The 13,307-nt window shown below is 36.0% G+C and overlaps 2 protein-coding genes across 3 annotated transcripts in view; one reads left to right on the forward strand and one right to left on the reverse strand.

Annotated features, from left to right (window-relative positions):
* Positions 1–9,542, reverse strand: part of SPCS1 (signal peptidase complex subunit 1) — a 31,179-nt gene extending 21,637 nt beyond the window's left edge. Inside the window, exon 1 of the mRNA XM_053721033.1 lies at positions 9,395–9,542. Coding sequence (XP_053577008.1) covers positions 9,395–9,430 — 36 coding nt within the window. The 5' untranslated portion in view covers positions 9,431–9,542. The remainder of the gene's footprint in view (positions 1–9,394) is intronic.
* A 31-nt stretch (positions 9,543–9,573) lies between these two features.
* The window catches only part of GLT8D1 (glycosyltransferase 8 domain containing 1), a 63,658-nt gene continuing 59,924 nt past the window's right edge, over positions 9,574–13,307 (forward strand). The window contains exons 1-2 of one of the 2 annotated variants that reach the window (XM_053721031.1): positions 9,574–9,651; positions 12,358–12,409. In XM_053721031.1, the coding sequence (XP_053577006.1) occupies positions 12,394–12,409 (16 nt within the window). In that variant the 5' untranslated portion in view covers positions 9,574–9,651; positions 12,358–12,393. Of the gene's footprint in view, positions 9,652–9,842; positions 9,923–12,357; positions 12,410–13,307 lie in introns of those variants that run through there. The other variant, XM_053721032.1, reaches the window with a different exon arrangement.

The following is a 13,307-nucleotide window of genomic DNA, read 5'->3' on the forward strand; positions in this document are numbered from 1 at the left end:
GATTCCACGAGCTGATACGTATGGGATATAATACCCAAGATGTGGAAGTCCACGAGTAACAAAAAGAGAGGGATAAAATAAAAACGGCTATTTTCGCTGAGAAAATAAATCCAAAACCCCATATAATGCCTTTTATGACAAAAACCATCAAAATTATAGGCACAATTGACAAACTGAGACAACTGCCTCAAGGAACTTTCTACCAAAAGCTGCTTCTGATGAGCCAAAAAACAACATCAAAATGGTAAAATTTAGAAAAAGGTATGTAAAGAAGACCAAGTGGCCGCTTTGCAAATTTGATTAAATGAAGCGTCATTCTTGAAAGCCCAAGATGGGATAACCGATCTAGTAGAATGAGCTGTAATTCTCTGAGGCGGAGACTGACCTGCCTCCAAATGAGCTTTGTGAATTAAAAAAATTCAACAAAGAGGCTAAAGAAATAGCAGAGGCCTTTTGGCCTTTCCTAGGACAAGAAAACAGAACAGACTGACTTAGGGTGTCGATTTATCAAGCTGCGGCGGACAGAGGAGCACATATGCAATCCTTAGTAGCATCAACATAATATTTTAATGCTCTAACATCCAAAGAATGCAAAACTTTTTCAATAGCTTTTTTTCAGATTAGGACACAAGGAAGGAACGACAATTTCCTTATTAATGTTGTGAGAGTTAAGCTTTATCTTGATGGAAAATCAAACTTTGTGATATATATTTCTTGAAACAGGTTTGCGGGCCTGAATCATTGTGTTAATCACAGAGTCAGAAAATCCTCTATGACTGATAACTAAGCGTTCAATCACCATGCCATTAAGTTTAGAGATTTAGATCTGGATGGAAAAACAGACCTTGAGATAGAAGGTGTGGTGTTAGAGGAAGAAGCCACGACAGGCAGCTGGACATTCTAACTAGATCCGCATACCAAATCCTGTGAGGCCACGAAGGGAATATCAGGATTACAGAAGACTGTTCCATTTTGATTTTGGAAATCACTCTGGGAAGCAGAACCAGAGGGGGCATATATAAGCAGGCTGGTAAGACCAGGGTACTGCTAGGGCATCTAACACCTCCGCCTGAGGATCCATGGACCTCGCAAATTACCTGGGAATTTTCTTGTTCAAGAGATAGTGTATTTGCACAGCTTTTAAAAGAAAGCTGCTTCCTCTGAGTTCTCTCTCAACAGCTCCAAAAAGGGATTATAATGCAAAGATGAGGAAAAGCAGCGCTCCTCAAAGAAGGAGCCAAAGCCTATATAAAGGAATAATGTCTCTAGAAATATCTTATGTGGGTGAATAATTTCTGTATTCACCCACATAACATAAGATATTTATATAGACATTATTTCTTTATATAGGCTTTGGCTCCTTCTTTGAGGAGCGCTGCTTTTCCTCATCTTTCCATTATAAGTTTCTTGTTCAAACAAGAGGCCATCAGATCTATTTCCGGAAGGCCCCATATTTATAAAATCCGATAGAACACATCTCGGTGGAGAGACCACTCTCGCGGATGTAGGGACTGACGACTGAGGTAATCTGCCTCCCAGTTGTCTACACCCAGGATGTGAATCTCAGTAATAAGGCAAGAACTGGTTTCTGCCCAAGAAAGGATTTGAGATATCTCTAAGCTTTGGAAGAAAGGAGTTAAGCCAGCTCAGTCTCTATGGTAACTTCAGGGACAGGATGGTGCTGCTCCATAAAGTCAAAGTAAAGAGTATCAAACAAAAAAAAAAACATTTAGCTGATATGAAGCCCTTAATGTGTTTTGAAAGCACACGGTAAAGGGGGGGGGCAGGTCTTTTAAGGTAAATTTTGGCACAAAATTTAAGTGCGCATAATAATGACATCACATAAAGACTGATATATGGTGCGATGCGGAGAGCATGCATGTGTGTAAAAAACTATAGAATCAGGTAAGGTGCCAAATATAACATATAATCCTCAAAAAAAACAAAACACAACAACATAACCTTGTATATAAGCTCCCCCTTAGACTTGTGCTGTATATTTGTACAAAGAAACAAGCAAACATAAAGGGGAATAAAACCTGGGCTCTTTATAGAAAATAGAGTGAAAACTTATGTAGTAAGTGTCCTATAGTAATAAAATGTATACTTAACTTTTAGACACTCGTCCACTGATAGCAGACCACCATACCAGTACTGAAACATAGCAGCAGAGGTATTGGAATAGAAGTATAAAGTCAATCTGTAAAAGGAGGCAGAAGATGAATCCTTGCAACCAAATTTACAGAGAGCCCATGAAGAGATTTCCCAAACGGTGAAAACATGGTGACATGAGGCACTACTCCCTTCTCTTCCCTCTGACAAGCACTGTACTCTGAGGGGAACTGGGCTTCAATATGCTCTGAAGCACTTTTCACAGAAGAAATCAAGCACATCATGCTTCAACCACCTCCTAGGGAGGCAAAGTCTAAAATGTATGTGTGAGAGGTATTGATAGGCTTTTGAGGTTTGGGAAACTTTGCCTGCTACTAGGAGGAATGTGTATCCCATACATAATAACTTGTGGACTCTTGCCACCTGCATGAAAGAAATATGTAATTAAATGTATTAAAACTTTGAAATATACTTTCATTATTTTGTCTCCTTCTTTAATTTTAATCCTCAAAACTGTGGACTTTCCAATTACAGTTAGAATTGGAAAGGCAAACACCACACTTAAAATGATGGTAAATTCAAGGGTATAACAGACGCTAGGATTTACCATCACTAAAAATATTCATTAATTTCTGTTATCGTTTTGTAAAAAACGATGTCAAACTCACCCCATCTGTAAGGAAAGTATAAATCGTTAACAGCGCCTCCGGCCGCCCCCCGGCACAGCGTTCTTCTCCAATGAGGTGACGTTTCCACCTCTAGAACAATAGCCATGCTAGTATGTCAGTTGACACACACAGCTATTGGTTTAGAGGTGGAAACGTCACCTCAATGACGAAAGCGTTGTGCCACGGGCAGCTGGAGGCACTGAGTTAGCAATATACTTTCCTTACAGATAGGGTGAGTTTAACATTGTTTTTTATGAAACAATGACAGAATTAAATGTTAAATCCTAGCATTTGTTATATGCTTGGGTTTACCATCACTTTATAAGGGGCAGTCTAATAGAATATAGTTATTGTTTAATAAGATAGATAATCCCTTTATTACCCATTCCCCAGTTTTGCATAAACATGGTTACATGAATATAGTTTTTACCTCTGAGATTACCTTGAATCTAAGTCCCTGCAGACTGCCCCTTATCTCAGTTCGTTTTTACAAGCCTGCATTTTAGCCAATCAGTGCTGGTTATTGCATAACCATTATTTTCCACGGGAGTGAGCACAATGTTATCTATACACACATGAACTAGCACTGTCTGGCTGTGCAAGATTTAAAAAGTGAATAAAAAGCACTGAGATAAGGGGAGGCCTTCAGGGGCCTAGCAAAACACAATCTTAGAGGTTAAAGAGATAGTAAAGTCCAAATTAAACTTTCATGATTCAGATATGGCATGTAATTTTAAACAACTTTCTAATTTACTTTTATCATCAAATTTGCTTTGTTCTCTTGGTATTCTTAGTTTAAAGCTAAAGCTAGGTAGGCTCATATGCTAATTTCTAAGCCCTTGAAGGTTGTCTCTTATCTGAAAGCATTTGACAAGTTTTTCACAGCTAAAGAGCGTTAGTTTGTGTGTTTCACGTGATCATGCACGTGGAGTTATTTAAGAGTCAGCACTAATTACCTGAAATGCAAGTCTGTCAAATGATCTGAGATAAGGAGGCAGTCTGCAGAAGCTTAGATACAAGGTAATTACAGAGGTAAAAAGTATATTTATATGTACTGCAAATGCTGATGCCAATCATTGATTATGGGGATGTAGTATACGCACCTGCACCGCAAACTCACCTTAATAACCTTAATACATTGTGTAACTCGTTCTGCCACTTTGTGCTACAATGTAACTACAGGACCCACCATTTTGACATGCTAAAAGGACTAAACTGGAATCCAGACACACCCTCCATCTTTCCTGCCTTGTGTTTAAGAGCTTTTCTGAGAAGCTCCCACCCTACCAGAGCAGAATGCTCATCCCGGCTGTTCCCACCTCCTATAACCTCCGATCCAGTACCAGCACATTATTTAGTTTGCCTCAATACAAACAGAAAGCAGCTTGATCCTAATTTTCCTACAGAGCACCACAATTATGGAACGACCTCCCGCATACTTTCAAATCTTCCACAAGCCTAAAATCCTTTAAGAGATCCCTCTCTACGTATCTCAAAACAGAATGCACCTGCCATGGTTGATTATATATTTCCTACCTGTTCTATGTTAAATTTTGCATTAATATTAGTTTTTGTATTCAACTGTACCCTATTGTATCAATGCAATGTTATGTGGACCCTGGACATACTTAAAAACTAGAGAAATCTCAATGTATCCTTCCTGGTAAAATATTTTATAATTAAAATAAATAACAGTGTTGGTTATGCAAAACTGGGGAATGGGTAGCAAAGGCGTTATCAATCTTTTTAAAAATAATAATAAAAAAAAATCAAGTTGTCCCTTTAACACCTCTGAAGAAGCGCATAGGTTATGCGCGAAACATGTCAGTTAGTTTAAGCTGCCCTGCTAAACTACTCTACAGATGAATAAAAACTAATTGCACTGGCTATCTATCCGGATTTGTCCTTTTCTTTTCTATGAGTCCCTTTAACACTGCTATATTCCAGTCAGTTTTGAACAATACACAAACTTATAGTGAACCTATGAATGAGTGGATCTAAACTTCATTGTGAATCCAGTTATAGGACCACCACAGAATTAAAACACATGGATTTAAAAATTAGGGCTATAGAGTTTGACTAATAAGGAAAACCACTGTGCAGTTGCGGAATAGCTACTTTTAATAATCACATATATAAGATTCCTTATTTATATTGCGGAATTCAAACAGTGTGTAAATGTGTGTGGAATGATCTAGTCATAGTGCACCCCTAATATCATGATTCGCTTGACACACTACAACAAGCAGTCTAAATAGCCCTCTGTCTCTGTGGCTATATTTAGATCTATGTGGCTATATTCAGGTTACACCGTTATTAATATGTATATTATTGAAAGTGTATCCCCTTAAATTACAAAGGATTAGTACCGTGTCCGCACATCTTGCCTGGCACGCTAATCTCTAAAGTGGAGTTCTGTTCAGGACTGACCGTTAAGATATACACAAGTATTTGTATCTGTTCCACTAAGTAATAGTATTAATGGTTAACCGTGTAAGCACAATTCACATGACCGGTAAGTAATGTTACTAGCGTTAGTCTAGATACAGTGCTATACAGTGTTATACACAAGGTTTCAAAAATCCCTTATCTGTATTTCTGTCCTGACCCGTTCATTGCCTAAGCCAAGTCCTTTCCAAACTAACAGGAGTATACCAAGTCACTCTGTATCAGCTAGCTTGCAATTATTTAGCATTAAAGGGATACTAACCCCACATTTTTTTCTTTCATGATTCAGATAGAGCATGCAATTTTAAGCAACTTTCTAATTTACTCCTATTATCAATTTTTCTTTGTTCTCATGTTATCTTGATTTGAAAAAGCAGTAATAAAAGGTTAGGAGCAGGCCCATTTTTAGTTCAGCACCTTGGTAGAGCTTACTGATTGGTTTGCTACATTTAGCCACAAATCAGCAAGTGCTACCCAGGTGCTGAATAAAAAATGGTCCGGCTCTAAAGCTTACAGTACTGCTTTTTCAAATCAAGATAGCATGAGAACAAAGAAAAATTGATAATAAGAGTGAATTAGAAAGGTGCTTAAAATCTCATGCTCTATCTGAATCATGAAAGAAAAAAAAATTGGGTTTAGTATCCCTTTAAGTCAACCGTGTCAGAACAATTCGCATGACCGGTGTTTAAAAAATTGAAGCGCTAGTCTCGATACAATGTAACACAAACATTTAACATGGTTTCCCAATTAGCCCCGCCCACCAACACGTTTTGTCACTCTTATGTGACTTCGTTGGGGCATAGGCCAAGTTTCTTCCTTTTATTTAGTATTGGTCGTCATAGTAACCAATTTAGATTACGGAAGTGTTCACCGTATTGGCGTATACGGCTCACTAACATTAGGTAACATTTGCCAAAACAATCGATCGGTTTACATCCTTTTGATAAATTAGCACGTTTATTGTTCTGTGGTGGACCTATGACTGGATTCACAATGAAGTGGGAATGATAGATCCACTCATTCACCGGTTCACTATAAGTTTGTGTATTGTTTGTCTCGGTTGCATATATGTTAATAAAGTGTTACTTTTTTTTCCAATTTATTTAAACTAATAATCAATGTCTAATTCAACATTTGGGCCTCGAGGCCTATAAACCCCTATTTTTGCTTAAAATATATGATATTCCAATCATTGGTTGCACTCTGTAGTGACCTATGTATACGTTTCCCTAATTTCTCCAGCAGAGAAGGAAACCTAGAGTACATATGGTGGTGCCCATTGAACACTAAAGCTTTACACTTTAAATAAAAGAATGAAATAAAAAAAAAATAATCTGCATATTATTCTCAAGCTACTTATTAGTTTGAATACATGATTTTTATCTAACAATTTCAAGGCTTGTGCATTCGGATCTGAATGCGGAAGTGCTATTTTTCTCTTTCCAGATCCGGATAGATTCTGGTGCAAGATCACCACGTTAAGATCTGGATCTGCACAGATCTTAACGTGGTAATCAATCCGGCTCTGAAAAGATCTGAATGCACAACCCTACCGTTTATATTGTGTTTAATGTCCCTTTCATTTAGAAATAACAACTTAATAAAAGATAAACCTTCAGTATAAATTATAACTAATCTGCACTACTGCTTACAGGACATTCCTATATTTTAAGTGTGCTGACCCTCTCAGTGCTGGAAAGTGGGATCTTGCAAACATTAACACCTAACAATAATTATGCAAGAGTTATAATCCAGTATACTATTTAATAGGCACACCATCGGCTGGTTTTACTGACCACCCTGCTAAATTTCAGCCAATATTAGCTAAAATTAGTGAATATTATGTTTATTTAATTACTACAAAATCCAAACCTTTCATGGTCCCAAGCAATTTGGATAAAGGCTTTTCTACCTGTATTAAATTTGCGTTCTCTTTGCATCCTTCTTTAAACCTAGGTAGCCTCAGGAGCATGCATGTGTCATCAGCACTTTATGGAAGCAGTGCTTACAATGTTTATAGCAATATTATATATTGTTGCAAACTCTGTTGCCATAGAGTGCGTAAAAGGGATAGTAAACACCTTGAGATTTTGATACAAAAAAAAATTATGCGTAGCGACACAACTTTGCAATAAATTATTTCATAATTTATTTTGCACCATTTTCAAGTAATTTAGCTCTATAAATTGTGGAAAATACACCCTCCCGATGACTTCTCAAGTCCAACCCTTTTCCTAACTGGCTTTAAAAGATAATAGATTGCAAAACTATAAAAATAAAAAGTCCACAGAACATTTTTCTATGAAAATAAAAAAATTCCTTTATTAAAAAATATTAAAAATAGCAATCAAAAAGCATTATCCCAGATGGGGTTGAGCTTAGCACTTTCAGGAGGGGGGCAAGTGTAAACGATCAAAACGAGGTCCTGACGTAAACATTTAGAGGAAACAGGAAGTCATGTGATCATTGCTGTGATCAAGTGATTTCAATGCAGAGATCTGATCTGGGGACTGCCTACGATGCTAGGCACGTCCCCCAGTCGGATGTTTCCTTTCATCAAAGCAGGAGGGTGCAGGACGCCAAAAAAAAGTTAGGATGTTCATTCCATCCAAAGGGCTTTAAACCCCAGCACTGTTAGGACGTCATGGAACGTCCTAAGGGCGTGAAAGGGTTAAGAACTGACCGTTTACTAACATTATAATAACCATGGCTAGCCTTGTTGTCTGCAGATTCAAGTCTGTATTGACTCCTCTAAATAAGGCAAGTTGTGGGTGGAGTCTAAATTTTGAAAAACAATTGCAGTAAATAGGATAGTCATTTGTTTTAAAACCTTTTAGACTTAGACAAAATGTTATTCTATAGAAAGACCCTTTAAGACACATAACCGAGGTGGTGTGAGTCCCCTTAGGTTTTCTCCAAGAAAACAAATCAAATGGTGTTTGTTTAAAATACAAAACCCTATCTGATCCATGAAAGTTCAAGTTGATTTTTACTTTACTGTCCATTTAAAAAAAAGGAACAGTAAAGTAAAAATTAAACTTTCATGAATAAAAAAAAACATGCAATTTTAAACAACTTTCCAATTTACTTATATTAACTATTTTGATTTGTTCTTATCTAGGTATGCTTTTCAACAAAGGTTACCAAAAGAACAGGAGCAGCAATGCACTCACAACTAGGAGCTAAGTGCTGATAAGTGGAGATATATATATATATATATATATATATATATATATATATATATATATATATATATATATATATATATAAAACCAGTGGCTCACCTCATGTGTTCAACTAGCTCCCAGTAGTGATAATAGAAGTAAATTGGAATGTAAAAAGTACCTCATAATATAATACAATGACACAGATTGTTACAATAATATGCATAAGTTTTTAATACACATATTCTGCAGCACAGGTTTACAATTTTTAGAAATATGGATTATCCCACAATTGTCAAGGGTTTACTTAGTAACTGCACAAAAAATACATACTGAGCAGTAATAAAAAGCATATGAAACCCAAAATTTGTCTTTCATGATTCAGACACAGCATGTGGTTTAAAATAACTTTCCAATTTACTTCTATTATCAAATTTGCTTAAATCTCTTACTATATTTAGTTGAAAAGCATGCCTAGATAGCTCATGAGCAGCAATGCATTACTGGGAGCTAGCTGCAGATTGGTGGCGGCACAAAAATGCCTCTTTTCATTGGTTCACCTCCATAGCTGTTCCTTCAACATTGGAAAAGTGTTTAGAATGATACAATATCTGAATTATAAAAGAAAAATGTAGGGTTTCATGTCCCTTAACTGTAACAAATTAACAAAATGAATTGCTGATCCGCTCCATGCTATGCTGAAGTGTAAGAATTGTATTTATTATTTTATCTTTATGTGATCAGAATAAAAAAATATAAACTTAAAATACAAGCAAACAAATGTTCTGAAACAGCTTTACAATAAATGTAATTACAATTCGGGGGCTAACACTCCTATCAAGGGTTCTTCTTTAGGAGGATGTGATATCAGTTACATGGATGTACCAACTAGCTGCCAAAGAAAACAGCAATGTGTTTCAGCCCTTACTGTAAGGAGTTAAGGGCACAGCACCACCAAATTGTCTACCTGTTCAGTACCAAGCACAAATAATTTACACTCACCATCTGGGTGGGAATGGAATTAAAGATATCCAACATGGTGCCAGATGTGAAGCGCTCACAAGACAGCTCAGCTTCTGTCTGTCTTTAATCCGGAAGTGCAGCTGGCCTCTGAGCTACGTCAGCTGAAGCCGCCAAAGGCCCCGAATAGTAGCTCAAAATATTGCCTGGTTTGTAGCGTGGTTATAAATGACACTGTGAAGGCGCAGTACGATAGCACTGTAGCACAAAATAATATACGAGTGCAGCCTTGATGTTTGGTAAGTTACTAGGAGGACACCTACATATGCTAGACATCTTCCTATTTAGACAATTAAATGGAATATAGACATATTGTACACGATTTCCCAGCTTTCTGGGTTTTTTTAGCCAAAAATAAAGATGGCGATTATGGCATCTAGTCGCAATTCTTTACTCAGGGTTGTCATACCCCGTTCCGCCACAAGGGACGCACCTCCAATGCTGTTGTGTTGAGTTGGCATTTGGCTGCAGCTGTATTAGAACCAGGGACGCACTATATGGGAAGCATTGGTAAATTGTAACTTGTAATTGTTAACACTGTATCAGTTCTGGGTTTTTTTTTATACGTGTGTAAATGTATCATTTTTGCTTGATTGCGATTGAATGAGGTATTTCTTTTTAACTGGCTTCTGCTATATGAAATCATGCGTGATGTGTGTTTATAATGACAGAATCAATCAGGATCACTGCGAACTTTGTTTCTTAAATTAGGGGTCAGTTACGCTGCAGTAACCTAACGAAACTTGTCTCTAGGACACTAAAAATGCTTTGTGTGTGTGCATTTTTGTAAACCATTATTTTGCTGTTTTAGTTGTATTTATCGGTAAATAATTGTGTACTATTATGATTTTATTTTTCAATGTTAACCTCCCATTTACTATCAGTATGAATACGTTTTTATGAAATTGTTAGAGCAATGAAAACTATAGTGATTTTGTCTGTTTAAAAAAAGTGTATTGCTGTTTAATGAATGTTATTTAGATAGCCACAGGGTTTGTCAACAATATATGTATAAAACACTTGCCTGGCTCATACAAATGTTGCTGTGTATTAATTTGTCCATCAGTGCTATCATTTTTCTAAAAATATATTTGTACATGTACTTAAAAAATTAAAAATATACTGCAAGCTCTTAAAGGGACATTGTACACTAGATTTTTCTTTGCACAGATGTTTTGTAGATGATCCATTTATATAGCCCATCTGGGGTTTTTTATTTTTTTTTTTTTCTAAAAATGTAGTTTTGCTTATTTTTAAATAACATTGCACTGATTTTTAGACTCATAACCAAGCCCCCAAGTTTTTTTTTAGATGTATACGGATGTCTACAGATACCTAATAGTTTAATGGGTCTTTTCATTTGCAGGAGTGAAGGGTTGTCTGCCCTTCATGTTTTCTCAGCCCATTTCAGTTGGTGTCCCAGCCTAAACTCATCAACAGTGCTAAATTGGGAGCTTCTAATTAAGTTTTTATGCTGGATTTTTATATCAGTAACTGTGCATATTCTTCTTCATAGAAGTGTCTATCACATGCAATTATATGAAAATTGGTGTATACTGTCCCTTTAAATACAGATTAGATGCACTTTTAACATCCTTCCTTTTGGTTTATTCTACAGTCAAATTATTAAAAAAAAAAATTATATTTGTATTGCTAAGTAAAAATTGACTTGAACAATACCATATATCTTTTCAATTAGAAATGCATTAATATACATTTTATTTGTTGTAGGATTTGCTACCTTTTTCATTTTTAATAACACTTAGGTCTAAAAATGTTACCTTGTAATCAAAGCTAGTTTCCAGTATAATCCATGATGTGCTGTCAGAGGGACTATAAATGACACTACTTATGATTACCTTCTTTGGTTAAGCAGCAAACGGCTTGTATTTCTAGTTTGACCGTTAGGTGGGATGGAGTAGCAATGTATGATAAACATTGTCAATTTTTATAGACATCTTAGCTAATATTTCTAAACGGTAAAACAAAATTATGAGAGTAAATATTGGAATTGTTATCTGTGTTCTCTATAAAAGGATTCATCAGCCTATGGCCCTGACCACAATGCAACTGCTAAATCAACTTAAACTGGACATATTCATTATATTTAATCTTATAATATATTTGTAGTAATGAGTACTGATGATGATGATGTAAGAAATATACAAACTGGCACTGTGTAGATTGTTAAATATGAATATATTAATTGCTACCTTATACTACTGGTAGTAGTGCCTTCTATTCACTTGAATAAGAGACAGAATCGTTTGGTGCACCCAAAATATGTTGCTTAGTTGAATAAAACAACTTAACAATTTTTTTACTTTGATTATATTATTAATATACAAAAAAAGGGAGGGGGGTGAATAAAATATACCAACTTTCCTTAAAATTGGAAAAGCCTCACAAATTACTGGCTTTGCAATCACCCCCTTGGTATTCCAGGCCGTTGGAACCTTGGCATCAGTTTTGGGGAGCTCCACAGTAAAAATAAAAAAAGTAGCTGGGGGAAAAAATAACAAAAGAAGCAAATATGTTTTTGCCCAAATATGAGTCAAAATGTATTTTGTATAACTACTTTTTTTTTTTTTTTGTACTGCTGATCTCACCCCTAACTGATGTAGAGGCTCCAGGGTATCAACCAGGAATGCATAGTACAAGTCCCAGTCAGTGATTGGCAGCTACATGCATATTAATCTTGTCATTGATTCGCCAGAGGTGTTCAGCTAGCTCTCAGTGGTGCATTGCTATGAGAGAGATAAAATGTGATATAATGTTAGTGAGACCGCACACCTCCTCATAACATGCCCCAGCATTACACCCTATACAAGGCTTTAAAAAAATAAATATATATATATATATATATATATATATATATATATATATATATATATATATATATTGTGTGTTTTAATAGGTCTTGTTTCTTTTCTATATTTCTGCAGGTTGTAATTGACAAGGAAGAATACATTTAAAAAAAAATGACGTTTCGAAAAGGTAAGCCAAGTTATTTAATTTTTTATGTATTTGCTTTGTAAATGTCTTAAAGGACAGATCCCTATCTTGAATCCAAGGGGTTAATAACACGTTTCCTCCATTGCTACTGTTCTTTTTGGGATGGCAGTGTTAGCCACATCTGAAGAAGATATTAAAGAGGCAAACAAATGACATGCTCCCATTTGTTTGTTACATTCTTGCTCAGGTACTTCATACATTGCAGGAAACGCATGTGATTGGCTGTTACTTGTGACTGCCACTTATTCTAAACTCACAGACCTACCATGTTCTACGTGGGAGCATCAATGCAGGACTTTGGATATCTGTTTAATCCTAGTTATCTAGGATCTGTCATGTAAGAAGTAGATGTCTTAGCGCTGCGGAATCTGTTGGCGCTCTACAAATAACCGATAATAATAATAATAATAATAATAATGTCTTAACCATATATACAATGCCATTTTTGCATTTGAATGTCCCTTTAAGTTTAGTTAATTTGTGGCACCATTTTTTGTGCACAATGGGACATCAACTAGAACCCACAGAACACTGCTTATGAAACACTGAAATAGACAAAATATACAAACCATAGTGCACATGAACACTGACAGACCTTCAAGAAGCTGTACTATTTTATTTGTAAATGAATTGGGGAGGGGATATAAAAAAATAATTTTGCAATCCTTAGAAAAGTTTTAATTGGCCATTATAGTGCAAAAATTACTTGCTCAAATTTGGTAGACCATGTCATTTTAGCACTAGCGACCTTGCAAGTATATGTGTTTAACCCCTCAAATATGGGTTAAACATGGTTAAAGTGTCACTCAGGATCCACAGGGAACTGCTGGAGCAGACACAGGCAGTAAACCAATCTCTGTTTAACCCCTTTGCAGAATTA

Source organism: Bombina bombina, chromosome 7, assembly GCF_027579735.1.
Source record: "Bombina bombina isolate aBomBom1 chromosome 7, aBomBom1.pri, whole genome shotgun sequence".
Classification (NCBI taxonomy): domain Eukaryota; kingdom Metazoa; phylum Chordata; class Amphibia; order Anura; family Bombinatoridae; genus Bombina; species Bombina bombina.